The sequence below is a fragment of the Cyprinus carpio genome, chromosome B3 (genome assembly GCF_018340385.1).
Source record: "Cyprinus carpio isolate SPL01 chromosome B3, ASM1834038v1, whole genome shotgun sequence".
NCBI lineage: Eukaryota > Metazoa > Chordata > Actinopteri > Cypriniformes > Cyprinidae > Cyprinus > Cyprinus carpio.
Window position 1 is genome coordinate 33,756,565 of NC_056599.1, and position 16,202 is coordinate 33,772,766.

A 16,202-nucleotide genomic window follows, 5' to 3' on the forward strand; every position below is an offset into this window, starting at 1 on the left:
ATAGCAAAACATAACTAGGCTATTTCTGACTGACTTCAACTCAATCGACTGTGATTTAACTATTGAATATTAATTACGTCGCAAGGACGTAACTTGAAAGCCCTGCCAATGGCGAACGCGTGTTTTGTGAATATTAAACGAGCCTGTTGACGTGGCTCTGTAACCGTCCAATGGCGAAGGGTTCGCTCATGAATATTAATAGGAATGCCTTCCCAATGGTACTTCATCTGTCGGGCGAAACCAACGGGATGTTGTTGGGAACTGGGATGAGGAGCGATATCAGCGCCTAGCACTGCCGTGGGAGGGGTTGAGTGTGACACAACTAAATGGAAACAGCGTGATATATATATATATATATATATATATATATATATATATTTTTTTTTTTTGTATTCAATCGTAAATTTCTCCTGGCATGCCGGAAACACTTCCTGCTAACGGAGCGTGTATTTGAAGTAAGTCAAGCGCGCGCTACCGCTGCGTTGAGCGGATCCCTCGATGCTGCCCCAGCGGGCGTTTATTTAGCAAGAAACCGCGAAAATAGGTGGATAAAAAGTGTGTTTTAAAGCTGCTTTTCCCTTTCCGCCTCTTTAAAAAAAAGTCTGTGTTTTTCCGCGATTGTAGGCGTGCGGCATAAGCGCCAGGAAAAGTCAGATGTTGCAGCCTCATCATGTGTTATTTTTATCGCTTTGATAGATCTGCGCATCTTTGAGCTTCCGGCGTTAACCGCGACACACTGATGCTCCGAGCCGGCAGGATGGACGAGTTTGTGACGGAAGAAGACGAGCCGTGGTACGACCAGAGAGACCTGGAGCAAGGTGAGAGAAAGACACCACAAACCGCATCAGTTTGATAACAAAGCCTGCTGCTGCTGGTGTGTGTGTGTGTGTGTGTGTGTGTGTGTGTGTGGTCGAATGACAAACCGTGCACAAAGAAAGTGCTCATTGTGTGTAGAAACAATGCTTTCCTCTGTCCTCAGAGATGGATTTGTCTTGGTCGTGTCATATTTGCATGTGCAGTCAGAAATAAGGGATGAGGTTGAAGGTTAAAGATGCATCTGTGATGACTGTAGATGGATGACGTCTTCCTCTGGATCTGTGTCAGTCCAGATGCTCAACATTAGCTTAGTCTGGTTTAATCTCCTCAGAATAAACTGGGTCTGCAGCATCGAAGCATTCGTGTGTTATTTTCATAGTAGTGAGTTCAGATGCATCAGCCAGACTGTTCTGAATATTCAAGTGTTGTTTAGTGATAGATTTATACAGCTCAAACATTTCATCAGCTTGTAGAAGAGAGTTGTTCTCGTATCTAGTCATTAGGGACATCTGGAAAAGCACTGTGGACTCATAGGAGCCATGCACATTTCATTTCTGGACTGAATGCTGATCATAAAATGCAGCAGCTGTTGAACATTTTAAAATGGATTATTTTCCAGTAGTCCGATCATATTCATAGAAGTCCGGTTACTTCAGTGTCATCACGTTGTGTTTGAATGAGAAGAGGATGGACAGAACAGACGCACCTCTCTCTGTGGGTTTAGGATGATGTCATTGCCCTCTGGATTGAATTGCCATAAAATGCTGATCTTGAGAACAGCCCGTGACCGATCTCTGTGACTTTCAGGACACGCTGTTATGCTGTACTCTAGAAGTGATGAGCTGTATTTTAAATCTGAGAGAGCTGTCCTGTGGTTGTGCGGTCAGCGGGATTGGAAAGGAAGGCAAATGGAGAATTCTGAGTATTTGGGGAATTCCGTGGAAACTGAGGGAATCTGGAGCAGTGATCTTTTGGCTGAGGAGGATTGCAGAGGCGCTTTGTTAGGAACGTGTCTAGTTATTCCTCTCTGGAAGCAAAGATTCAAGCACAGATTTTATGTAGCTATGTAGAATTGTTTTTTTTTTCTTTCTGAAAATGAAATGTCTGACTCTAAATGTGCCCTGCAGGTATAAAACACACCTGTGATATAAATGAGTGCATCTTGACATTGTCTAAGAACACTGCTTATCTGCAGTGAAATTAGCATCTTCAAAGCTTACCAGTCTTATTTTACTATCATTGAGATGCTATTATAGTTTGTATTAATATTTCAAATGAGTTTTTACTAGTGCTGTCAAACGATTAATCGCATCCAAAATAAGTTTTTGTTTACATACAAATATGTGTGTACTGTGTATATTTATTATGTATATACATGCATGTATATATTTATGAAAAATATGTTATGCTTGTGTTACATTTATTTAGATATAAAATATAAGAATATAAATATATGTAAATATTTATATATACATGATAACATGCATGTATATATTTATGAAAAATATGTTATGCTTGTATAATGTACACAAAAACTTTTATTTTGGATGCGATTAAGCACTAGTTTTTATAGTTCCTGTTTTACATTTAAATTTTAAAGCTTTAATAATTTTGTTGTATTTTTAATGAAAAATCATAACAAAACAATTTAAAAACTGAAAAAATATAATGATTATTTTTACATTTCTATTTTTTCTTATTAATTTTATTCTAGCTTTAATTTCACTTAAAGGGATTCGTCTTCAGAACACAATTAAAGATATTTTGGATGAAAACCGGGAGGCTTGTGACTGTCCCATAGACTCTCAAGTAAATAACAGTGTCACGTTCCAGAAAAGGTATGAAAGTCGTCGTCAGAATACTCCATCTGCCATCAGACGTGCAATCTGGGTTATATGAAGCGAACACTTTTTTAAGGCAAAAAAATGTCGAACGTGTTATTATATATATTAATTTTATTCTCCGTGTCTCTCCATATCACTGTTTGACTGTTGGCAAATTAATTTTATTTTATATTTATCAATTTCTCTATACTTATTTTAGTATGTTATCGTATGTCGTCTAATCAACTGCATTGGCTCACCTGCACCAGTATTGTAATATGCTTTGTTTGCTTGTAAGATGCGCTTCAGAAATGCATCACCAGCTACAGGAAGGCCTCTAACAACCATGTTTAGAGGCATATGTTTTCACAATCAAATTAGTTGAGTAATATTCATGCACTTTGTGCTAATGGAGGCCTAACACACAATCTCTTGCAGAGACACCATATTGATCTGATTCAGAATCTCTCAACGGTCAAAGCAATCCATCATTAGAGGAAATGCTGTTTCAGAAAATGCAGAGTGAAATATCACCATTGCTCAGTTAGTGGCGTTTTGATAAATATCACAATGACACTTTAGTTTTGGAGTGGATTGGTGGTGTTCACCCTAGGGGCGGCAGTTTTAGATCACTTCACCCCAGAGAGTGATTTAGCCTGCTGACCCTACAGCACTCAGTTTAGTGTGGATTCACTCTGCCGCAGCCATGGAGGAAAGAAAGAGATCATGCAGTAGGTAGGATTCAATATTTGACTGAGGGGAATTAAAGCTGGATGATCTGATTAAGACTCCAGACACCACTGTCTGTTTTGAAGGGATGATACAGATGGTCAGAGTAAAGGTGAAAGATGACAAGATACACTTCAGATGCAAAGAGCACTAAGCACACAATAGATGGAGATAATCAGCCTTTGTGGCAGATGACACATCTTATACAATAGAAGTTTTGTCTCGGCACATTTTCATTTTATCATGCCATGTTTTTAGTCTATTATAGTTACATTTGGTTACATAACACATAATAATGTGTGATAAGCTGGTTACTTGAAGAGTGGTGTTTGCTAAGGCAAGCACTGTATTGCTCATGCAAAAGGGATTCAAACAAACCTCTAACAAAAAGCATTACACTTTGGCTCATAACTCATCCTGCACATTTGTGCTAAATATATGTATGATGGTGACCTTAAAGAGGTCATATGATGCGATTTCAAATTGTCTTTTCTCTTTGGAGTGTTACAAGCTCTCGGTGCATAAAGAAGATCTGTTAAGTTGCAAAGACTAAAGTCTCAAATCCAAAGAGATATTCTTTATAAAAGTTGAGACTCGTCCACACCCCCCGAAATGTCTCGTTCTAACACGCCCCCACATATCTACGTCAGTATGTGGGAAGATTTGAATAACGCCGCTCAGATGTTCACATCATATGACCCCTTTAAAATATTTGCCTGGTTACTAAGCAGCCAGTCTCATGATGTTTACCAGATGGTTTTATGAAATATTTATTTTCATCTTATTTATCCTAAATTATGTTATTCAGAATTCCATGATTTAATTACATTCAATTCAATTGAATATATAAAAAACTTAACAATTTAATAATTTATTACAATTTAAATATAATAGTGCCCTATGAATGTTTTTTTTTTTTTCTGTGACTCTATGATGTATGATTTAATACAAAATATTATCTAAAACAATGGTATCCAGATAAGTGCAGTGCAAATATGTGTGTGTGTAATCCTTTTAAAATGTAAGGTTTTTTTTTTGCCAAACAAAGTGCTGCACAACAGTTTTACTGTTTAAATTAAAGCATGGATGAAAAATAGTTCATATTGTTTGATATTCCTTAAAAATAGTGTTTTATTAAATTGTATTATTTATATTATTTCTTTGAGAAATTCTTTGTACAGTAGTATAATAAATTATGTAATATGTTTCTGTCATCATTTCTTAAAGTTAAACCAAACTATTATTTTGACGGTTGTAGTGAAGACAGACAACAGAACAATTCGGTATAAAACAAAAGTGGTTTTCACATCAAAACTAACATCTAATGTTAAAATGTATGTTTTAATGTAACCTTTTTTCCTTTAAATACTTTGGTCAGTTCAAGAATAATTGATGCAATTTTTTTATTATTTATTAGAAAGAATCAAAAGAGCAGTTTCATATTTGTATTTCAGCAGCACAGATACTATTCCACATCGTCACTTGATTAAATGTAAAGCCCTCCTTTTGATTTGTTCATCCAGTTTTTGCTGTGAAATTCTGTGTTAAACAGTAAATTGCATATTAATGACTGGATTCCGTAATTCTGTCCTCGTTTTCCATACTGCATGAATCATAGGGAGCTAAAAGAATACATACACACTTATATTAGCATTTTATAAAATGTGTACTCTGTGAAGGGACCACCTAGAACATGTTGTCATTATGGTGTGTAATGCAGGTAGAGGCTGTAACAATGCAGCTTGAGCAGTAGTTGTGAATGGCTCTGCTCTTGTTTTGGATTTGCTGTCATGTGTTGTGTGTTGATATGAAACTACACGTGCAGAAATGTTGAGTGCACATGAGGCCTATATATGTCCTCCAGCCTCAGGCGAGTGAGGCATGCTGAGCTCGTGTGCCTGGTAACGTGCATGTTAGCTTGAAAATACTCTTCATAAGAGCAAGTCCTCCTTGGGAAAGTTAATTAATTGAGATGTGGGTCCTCAGAGATCACAGCTGACCTTGTTTCACCGCTGTTACTAAAAATGTCCCTCACCGTACTAAATATTAGATTATGCTGTTATTATGAGTGAGGAGAATTCACTGCTCTGACATGAGACCAATAGTAATGTGTCAGTAATAGAGTAAGGATGCACAATAATTATAACCATTGCTATCTGTATTTTTATATTATTTGTGAGGATTGCTATCTTTTTTCAAAATATCTCTCAAATGTAATATTTTTTTTTTTTTTTTTTTTTTTGAAATTATGAAATGTTCTATTTCAAAATATTTTTGCCTCAATTATCATGAAAATTGTTTTATGTTTTTTATTAGTGGTTGTTTTGTAGAGGGCAAATTGATAATACATAATAATGCAAAGATGTGCACAACATTGCTGAATTAACATTAGTTAAAGCTAAAATCACACAAAAAACATTGACTAGTTAGAATTGACAAATTTTGAGACTTGTCAGGATGTCCACTTATGTGAATTGACACTTTTATTGGCGTAGATGTTTTAAAAAAAAAAAACAGTTCTGGCCAATATGTCACTCTGGGGATTGTTTCCCAAAAGTTTTGTTTGCATCTCGCAATTGAAGCTGGATATGCGACGCTGACGTTCAAAAGTATCAGTTTTCAAATGATGCAGCATATTAAATTTTTTTTGAATTCATAACATGATTTTCCTTAATTACTTATCCGAAAATTACGCTTTATTAATCTAAACTTTGGACCTGCAAATCATACTTTGTCTTTGTGTGAAAATAAATAAGTCGTTGGAGTTTTACTGCCTCTAGTGTTTATTTCAGCTAGAAACTGCAGTGATTCGCATGTATAGGTACGTTTTTGTTTTTTAAGTTTTGCATAAATGTATTTAGAGGCACCAATGAGCCTATATTGGAAAAAACAGGCAATTAAACTGGAAATAAAGAAAAATAATCGAAAGATTTGATCATTAACAACAGCCCTATATTTTTTATTTCTATATTTTTGATTTGCAGTTTGAACCATTCTCAGACCCAGCACTCACCACACACACACACACACACACACACACACAAAAGTATTTACAATAATCAACTGATGACTTATGTACAGTGCAAACAAGGGGTGGGTGATATACAGGTAGACACGATAGTCCAAATATATACTTAATTTATGCAGTGAACAATATGTTTTTTTTTTTTTTTATACGCCACATTTTATTGCTTTATACAATGCATGTAGCGTTTCTTATTTATTTGTTCTACTGTAGCTTTTTTTTTGTCCTATTGCTTGTAATAGGAATTTCTTATTTCTTATTTAGTTTTCCAAAGAAAATAAATGACTGTTGTCTTCAGTAGGCTTTTTTTTATTATTATGATATTGACACTGGTGACATAGGAATATAGCTAAACGAAATTGATTGCAACCACTTGCCTTAAAATTCAGTAAATTCAATGAATATTTTGTTTCCAGTGTATATCGTTACAATGAAGTAGAATTACTTATAGCGTGATATTAAATTTTGGTCATATCACCCACCTCCAGTGCAAACAGAACTATAAATAAACAAACCCCACATAAAAATAAGAAGCTTGTCTTCAGGAACGGCTAGGGCTGAAACAACAAACAAAAGAGCACTAACTGGTGTTATGAAGTCTAATTAACCTGGCAGAAAAATAAAATCAAATAAATCAAAAGGTAAATACTAAGAGCTATTATATAGTTTTTCAGTCATAACTTAAATGTATCAGCAGATATCAGTATCATCATTCCTATAATCTACTCCAATTAAGCCACGTGCAATGAAATGGCTTTTTTTAATGTAGTATTTGTGTCTATATTATTATTATGTTTCTCTCCAGCAGACTCTCATGGGATCAGTCTCCACACACACACACACACACACACACACACACACACACACACACACACACACACAGTGTGTTACGCTGTGGCACTAAGAGCTCTTGTATGATTTATGTGTGTGGTGCTCTGTGTTTCCTCCCCATTGTATGTAAGTGTTGTCTCTGACACCGTCTCTTTTCATGATAAATCTCTGCATCCATATCAGTGTAATGGAGGTCAATGATTCTGAGCTCAGTACTTCACCACCTCCCACGATGTCACTTCCTCCCTGTGTGTGACACCGTCTCTGTTAGCATGTTCCCTGGGTCTGCTGGGTATTAAAACGCCTTCTGAGTGGACTGGAGGACCGTGTTTGTGTCTCTGGATGGGGGATATGGGGGGGTTAGTGTCAAATCACACTGAGCTCTATGGAAAAACAAGGGATCATGGGAGACGGTTTCTAAAAGAATAGGACAACAGCCTCAATACAACAAAAATAGCATTGTGCGCCAGTGTTGCCGAGAATTCACTAATGTAAAGTGACAAATACATTTTATCACAGTTATATGTGCAACTGTAAGCCTTTCTTTGGAGTTTCTGGTCTTTACGTATTCAAGTAGACTTAGTATCTTGAGATTGTGTCACTTTTAATTCCGTTTTTTAATAATAATAAAAAAATAAATGACAGAAGGCCAAAATCGAGCAGAGTTGTTTGACTGTGTTGACCATATTACATGCACTTCACTTTACTGTGAGCTGATGCCGCTCTCTTTCTCTTCGTCTTTGATTTCTGTAGTTGTGTCTTGGCTGACGTCATTCTGGCTCATGTTCATCAGAAAACACAGAGGATTAAATAAAAATCACCTCCTTCAGGCTGAATTAACAGCAGGATTTTCTCTGACCTCGTTTCACTCTTTCTCAGGTTTCTACACACTGAACAATCCACTAATTCCAGTTACAGCAGAGAAACACACTCTGCTAAAACATAACAAGAGCGGCATAAGACGTCGCTACACACGAAATCCATAGGTTTTATTTTAACAGTAATGTAATGAGAGGCCGTGTTATGTTGTGAAAGTTCATGAACACAAGGTGCAGAAAAACTGCACAGTTCAGTGAAAAAAATGAAAGAAATGCATGTGGAGTCTCACATACAAAGTACGGTAAAAATTGTGGTGCGTAATTTCCCCATAGAAATGAATGGGTAGCTATGGTAACCAGGATTTGTTTTGTTGCAGATTCCCTGATATTGTACCCTTTTTTTGTCCCAGATCTGCACTTGGCAGCGGAGCTGGGGAAAACCCTGCTGGAGCGCAACAAGGAGCTGGAGGACTCGCTGCAGCAGATGTACATCAACAATGAGGAGCAGGTGCAGGAAATAGAGGTACAGACCAGCCGGACATCTGCATGAGCACCAGCACGACGAGCTGTTTGTGGCTGTGAATACATTTCATGATCCAAAACATTTACATATTTATGCTTATTTATGAACTAAGCAGACGTGTTTCTCAAAACTAAGTTCAGTACTGTTAAAGCGATTAATAGCCATCAAAACAAAACAAAAATTTACAACAAAAAAAAAAAACCTGGTAAATAACACTCATACTCAAAAATGGAATTTAGTATTAAAAGCAGTTTATTTAAATGTATTCAGTTTCTGTGTCCTTAAATACAATTAGAATTGTTTGCTGCCTAAATTCAAATTTAGAAATACAATGATTCTCAATTACATTCTTGATTGCGCTCAACCTTGTCGTGACCTCTGACCTGCATGTCTCAGTGAAGAATCATTTCTCCTGATTTCCTGTCAGTGCTTATCTCCCGAAGAGCCAATTACACATCATCATGATGCTAATGGAGCGCACCAAGCGTGTTTGTAGATGAGACTGTTAGCTGAGCGCATCCAGATCCTCTGAACAAAGACTCTGTTTCTTATCCGAAAACAATGAGGTGCTGTTTCTCGCATCTGTTTGAATACTGGTCTCATTCTGTATGGATTGCACAACATTTCGATATTTTAGACCGGTAATGCTGGAACTGTTATGTTTTGGCTGCTGCTGTATGAATACAAGAACTGAGAAAAATGAAAATTGTAAGGGGTTTATGGTCTTAATCTTAGTGAAGGAAAGTTCAGTGTAATATTGAACACAAAAACATATTTCACAAGAGATTACCAAGCTTTCCACAAGAATGTCATTTCATAATGGCTTGAACACAGGTGCAGGTTTTGTTTAACAACATATGAGAAAAAAAAAACAGGGAAAAAAAAAACTAGTGCTGTCAAACGATTTTTTGCATCCAAAATAAGAGTTTTTGTTTACATAATATATCTGTGTATACTGTGTGTGTTTTTTATGTGTTTATAGATTGTTTAATTAGATTGTTTGTGTTTAAGAAAAATATGCTGTTTATATGTTCAATATATTTATATATAATATAAAATATAAATATATACATGTAAATATTTTTTCAGTATTTACTGTATGTGTTTGTATTTATATATAAATAATAAATACAGAACGCATGCATATATTTTGTAAACAAAAACTTTTGTTTTGGATGCGATTAATCGTTTGACAGCAGTAAAAAACCCAAAGATATTGTAGTATTTCTCTATCAAAATATTGTGATTAAAATACGCATTCCATTTAGCTGTTTTTCATGAACATTTCACATTAGGTTTACATAATTTACTAATACAGATTGATTCACTAGCTTTGTTTCAATCTACCAATTTTTATGCCCATTTTAGGATATCGCGGAGAAAGAAAGAAAAAAATGCTGAACGGAAACGCTAGGATGTGAATAAATTCTAAAAATGTGAATAAAAAAAACGTACACGCTCAACTTATTAGGAAAAATTTCTTATCCGGTAAGAAAACATGCGCATAAACTACGATGGAAACCTTTTACCTAATAAATTCCTTAATGTGCATCAAAAAAGATGTGACTTTGCATTGGGACAGCATAGTTGGACCAACCTACAGACCGAGCTCATTGCACAGCATCTGAAAGGCTAGTTTTGTCATTGTTAAATACTTGAGCAAAGTCTCGTCAAAGTACTTTGTTATAATTAACTCCCAGAACTATGTTTTGTCTGCACGGTCTGAAGCTCATAATTTATTGTATACAAATATTATTATATACAGTGCCTTCTCCTACTGCGGCAAATTAACATTTTCTTTGTGATATTTAGTGCAAGTTAATCAGGAAGTAACAATTTTGTTCTCTTCAATTCACTTGGATGGAAATGATGCTTTGGTGGTTTTATGCGATTATTGCAATTGTGCGCCTAAGTTTAATTCGTAACTTTGGATGGAAACATAGCTACTGATTCAATCAACCACTGTTAAACTCTGTTAAAACATCATCTATATGAAAATATTAACATAAAACTAGTCTGACGCACCCTTTAGAAAATTTAATGACCAAATTAAAAGTGTATTCAATAATATTTACAGTGCTGCTTAATTTTATAGTATATTTTGCATATATGGCATGGTGGGCTTATGCATGCGTCTCTTTGTGCCAGTATTTGACCAAGCAGATGGAGATGTTGCGGGAGATGAACGAGCAGCACGCTAAAGTGTACGAGCAGTTGGATGTGACGGCTCGAGAGCTGGAGATAACCAATGAAAAACTGGTGCTGGAGAGCAAAGCTTCTCAGCAGAAGATTGACAGGTGAGCCATACGTAATCAGAGCATCATGGGAAACGCACTAAACAATGAGGATTTCAGTACCGAAAATTTGCAATACCAGCTCTACATCTATTGTATCTCTCCAACACTCACAGGTTCCTTAAATCAAAGTCTTACTCTGGCAAAGGCTCAGCACATGAATATTAATTTGGTCATGCTGACTTTGCATTATAACCTTCCTGGATCTTAAAACAATTAATATTCATGAGATAAACCTTTTGCAGCAAAGTTCCTTGATCATTACGCTGGATTGAGTGTATAGTTCCTAGCCATATGGGCCTAGAAAATCACAACTTTTCATTTTCTGGCGGTCTTAGTACACGATGTAACTACAGAAGAGTCAAGTTTTAAAAAGGAAAAATATTGAAACTCTTTGTTCATTTTTGAGCGAGATGATAACGGTCTAATCAGATTCAGTGATCCATGCTAAGCTAAGCTAAAAGTGCTACCACCAGACCCGGAGATCAGCTGAATGGATTCAAAGACGGTAAACCTCAACTGTTTAACTCTAGGGGAGTTGGAAAATGAGCCTATTTTCAAAAATAGTGGAGTGTTCCTTTAACAATGTGTTTATGCAACTGGCCCAGAGTTCTGGTGGCTGGCTGATTTCAAATTTATTCGCACAGATTGACAAGTACTATAGAGATGCTGCAGGGGCAGGTGGACACGCTAACTGCTCGTGTGGAGGAATTGCGCACTTTGGAGGAGCTCAGGGTTCGCAGAGAGAAGAAAGAGAGGAGAAAGACTGTGCACTCGTTCCCCTGCCTCAAAGAACTCTGCACCGCTCCCAGGTACGTCCCGGTTTATTACGTCCGCAGTGGAGTAATGTTGTGTCATTAAAAAATGTGTCCACAGGGAAGAATGACACAGGAGACTATATTTCACTCTGGATAAACCGTCATTTCAAAGGAAGAAAGAACAGAATAAAAAAGACCTTAGTCAAGGGTAGCGCCATGTTTAATTTCTGACAGGAACAAAAACGCGGCTGTGAGGAATAGAAGTACAGCGTCTTCAGTGGGCTGGACTGTTTAACAACACAGAGATTTAGTAGATTAAAAATCTTTCTGGAAAACAAAAACCTTTCAGTAGAAAAAAAAAAACTCAAAACAAAACAGTTTTAAATGCTCTGAGTTTTGAACATTTAATGCAATCTAGGACCTTTATACAGTACCTGCCATTGTGAAGTCTTTAAGTATGTCCTTCACAGCCTTGTTTTTAATCATAAAATTCACCAAATAAGGTTTTCATAAAATTCATGTACATTTTCATCGTAAATTAAAGGCACAATATGTAAGTTTTTACCACTAGAGGTTGCATTTTCAAAACAATAACAAAGGCGAAGCTTGGCTGTGAAGGAGGATGTTCACGGATGAGGTAATGAATTAATCTTTGTATTACCTGTACCTTCTACAGTTATTCAAGCAGCGAATAAATTATACAGAGAATGCGTGCAAAGAACTTATTTTGTCAAAGAACATTATGACTAAGTCAAAGTCACTTTAAGACAAGCCATGTCACTTGGCGGCCATCTTTGAAACACCTCAGCATTTTTCCCCATTCAAAACTATGAGAGACACGTCTTGGGTATTCTGTAGTCTTTGCTTAAGTCTAGTGTGAGTTTAAGCACTCTCAAAAAACTCCCCTTATAATCAGTAAAGCTGTCTATACACGGTTTTATGAATGAATCTCTTTCTTACATTATGCGTACATCTGCACTTTGTTTATGATGAGAGAATTTGCATGTGAGCTGAATTCAGTCAGCGAGCGCGTGCACTGAACAAAAACTCATCTGAACGCCTCTGATTGGACATTGAATTCCTAAGCTTAACAGACTCGTGCGTGATTGGTTATAATGCGCAACACTGTAAAAATGTGTGAAAAAACTCATGGTGAAACATTGAGCAGATCTTAATTTAATGCTGCTGTCAACACATTTTCTTCACAACAGCTGTAATGGATTTAGTTTAACTGTACAGCAGCATTTGTGTTCGTTGTCATAGTTTCTACCAGCGGAAACTGAGAATAGTGTGGATATTACATCATTGACAGGCGATAATGACCAGGGACCAGTCATTATTTAAAATTAGAATTTCTCTGGATTTACAAATCCTTGGGAACTTTTGGTATAATGAAGTACACAACTACATTAAATATTTCACACCGTGCAAGTATTTGGATATTTTATTATGAAAATCTTACATATTGTGCCTTTAATGTTTATCTTATATTTTATTATAAAATTCAATATGGCATCTAACCTTTAAAGGGCTGAATGTTGTAGTTCATTAAACGCCTTTACATCACATTTACTTGCAATATCTTTTGAATAATTTTAAGCACATTTCAAGTAAGATATTTGTTTAAAGGGTCCTGTAGTCATGGATAACCAGGAATCCAGGAAATTAAATATTATTTTAGGCAATTTTAGACAATACAAATGTTTGTGTCAGCCATATTGTATGTCTATTTATATAATTGTTATTTTAGTTGGTTTTATATATTTATTTTTTTTTTTTTATATATATATATATATATATATATATATATATATATATATATAGAATTTTTTTTTTTTATTTATTTATTTTTTTTTTTATTTTAGGCAATTTTTGAGTGTACTATTGTTTGTGTGGGTTTTAAAATTTTTGTATATATGTAAATTGTAAATTTTAAAGGGATCATAAACAGCGTCTGCTTTTTATTTTGAACTGTTCTCTGAGGTCCACTTATAATGTTATCAGGATTTTTACATAAAAAAAAATTATAAGTAATTGGAACACTGTTTGAATAGGCGTGGTGGATTAAAGTCAGCATTAAATTAATATTTTTAAATGTACCGTATGGATCTTATTTCAAATTATTTATCCATGCATATTTTTTTAACCTTATTTTTTTATCAATGTAATAAATTTTCCGGCTAAACAACAGTCTTCTCTCGGGTGACACCTGCCGGATCTCTCCAATCATTTAGTCTTATTAAATGTTTCCCCCTAGAAGCTTTTGTTCACCTTCTATCTTCCTCACGTTCATCTTCCTTCCTTACGATTAACAGCCAGTGCACACAACAAAGTTCTGCCCAACATTTTTCTTTTTTGCAATTTGTTACACTCAGATGTCAAAATACAGAAGATCTGTCGCCACATCCATTACATTGTGACTTTTAAAAATGTCTTAACCTTGCAAAATTATTGTTGTCTCTAAACACAAAGTTTTTGTTCTTTGGGTCCATCTTTGTGTGGTATTTGTGCCTATGGTTTAGTGTTTCTTTTCCAGGTATGAGGATGGTTTCATGGTGTCTGACCCAGGTAGCGGTGACCTACAAGAGTGTCAGCCTGCTGAAGAAGAGAACGAACATCTGCGTGTGATGGTGTCATCTTTGCGTGCCGCTGTGGCGGCAGAACGTGGACGGCGCGAAGCCGCTGAGCGGGAATGTGGCACAGTGCTACAAGAGTTTGAGAGACTTGAACAGCGCCTCATGGGGGCCGAGAATTGCCAGCGGCGCGTGCACGAGCTGGAGGCCGAGCTCCAGGAGATGCAGCAGCTCCGCAAGTCCCGAGCCTGCCTCCTGAGCGGAGACGAGGGCCTGGAGCAGACACTGCTCAACTGTGCCCCCGAGACGGACACGCCGGAGGATGCAGTTATGGCTGGAACGCAGAATGGGGATGCGAATGATGGAGCGGCACCCGTCCGGAAGAGTTGCAGTGATACGGCTCTAGATGCCATATCTGCGGTCGACGCCTCTGGGAGACGCAAAGGCAGCTACGCGCTTCACGCCAACGGCGTCCGGAAGAGGGGCATGTCCATCCTCCGAGAGGTGGATGAGCAGTATCACGCCCTTCTGGAGAAGTATGAGGAGCTGCTCGGGAAGTGTCGGCGCCACGAGGAGAGTCTATGCCACGCTGGGGTGCAGACCTCCCGGCCCGTGTCCAGAGACCCGTCCATGAAGGAATGCCGGGCTGCAGAGCCCCAGCAGCTGCCCACTCCACCACAGACGCCCTCGACTCCAGAGGCCCTGGAGGGCATCAGCCGGCAAGTGGAGGCTGTGGACAAGCGGCTGAGTCAAAACACTCCAGAGTATAAAGCCCTCTTCAAGGAGATCTTTTCCCGCTTACAGAGGACCAAGAGCGACATAAACTCCACCAAAGGGAGGAAAAGCGGAAAATAACCCATATTGCTTATAACATTTTTGCCACTGATTTCTTTCCCTGGTCTTTCATGTAAGGTCTTCCTTTTTTGAGAATACAGTCAGGTAGATGTTTAGATACATCTGTTATTTAGTACAGCTCATCCATGAATTATTTTGTGCCACATATCAAGAGACAAATGGTGGTTTTCTGAACGTTTTGAGTCTAATGTGCTTTTGCCAGGTTGGCCTTTTAGGTTAGACCATATTACTCACTATCGGTTAAACTGTAACCATAATCACCCTAAAGTTGATCAAGCACAGGAAGACATGATGCTTGTCATTGCTGATTTCCTTTCTCACATGTATTACATGTTATGGATAACCACAGCATTGTGTAACCACTTCTGTTCAATATTAAATCACACTTTGCTTTATAAGGTTGTTTGATACATTTATTACCTTGTGAGTGGATGAATGAGTGGAGAGATCAGGATGGATCTGCTGTAGGGTTGTGTCTAGATGGAAACCCTTGTTCTGTGAAAAATCTCACATGCAACATTTGAAGACTCATGCAGCAATCCTCGTCTTAATGTACTGCCCACAGACTAACCACATGACACACATTTCACACAAAACTGGCCCGCAATAGCAGAAAACCAATAGATCTAATCTTACTGACTTTATGTAATGTTTGGGTGAATCCACAAGGAACTAAAGGTGCTCACAAGGTTGCTACAATGAAGAAGCACTAGTCACGGGACTTGCTAAAGTTTATCAGGTTAGTTCCATCAGGTCTTGCTCAGAAGATATCCAGAGTGTTGTTTTAGGCACTTAATAGTAAAAGAAACCAACAAGCAGAACTTTGAAGTTTATAGCAACTGGTACTTTCACTACCAGATACACTGATCACAAAGTCTCCACACATTTGTTTCTACATCGGCCCATTTTTAGTGTTGTCAACCATTTTGAATAACCCCATCCCTCACAAAGCTGAAAGTATACTTCCCTTGTCTGCTTGCAGCCCAATTATTGTGAGTGCGTGGACAACCGGTCCAGTAGGGCAGGGATGGGCAACTCTGGTCCTGGGGGGTCCAGCGTCCCTGCTGAGTTTAGTTACATCCCTCCATTGACAACAAGAGCCAATGAACCCATTTGGTGCAAGCATGTTACATATTACAGAGATGGGCAGCTCCAGT

The 16,202-nt window shown here is 37.3% G+C and overlaps 1 protein-coding gene across 3 annotated transcripts; it reads left to right on the plus strand.

Annotated features, from left to right (window-relative positions):
- The first annotated feature begins 237 nt into the window (after nucleotides 1-237).
- On the plus strand, nucleotides 238-15,440 carry LOC109089054 (cerebellar degeneration-related protein 2-like). Of its 3 annotated transcripts, XM_019103180.2 has the most exons (7): nucleotides 238-347; nucleotides 382-455; nucleotides 697-818; nucleotides 8,453-8,565; nucleotides 10,714-10,862; nucleotides 11,507-11,671; nucleotides 14,154-15,440. In XM_019103180.2, the coding sequence occupies exons 3-7, from the start codon at nucleotides 740-742 to the stop codon at nucleotides 15,043-15,045; spliced, it is 1,398 nt and encodes a 465-aa protein (XP_018958725.1). In that variant the 5' UTR covers nucleotides 238-347; nucleotides 382-455; nucleotides 697-739; the 3' UTR covers nucleotides 15,046-15,440. The 3 variants fall into 3 exon arrangements, with proteins under 3 accessions (XP_018958725.1, XP_018958727.1, XP_018958726.1); XM_019103182.2 differs by lacking the exon at nucleotides 238-347 and having other exon boundaries at nucleotides 407-544; XM_019103181.2 differs by lacking the exon at nucleotides 238-347 and having other exon boundaries at nucleotides 428-555.
- The last annotated feature ends 762 nt before the right edge of the window (nucleotides 15,441-16,202 follow it).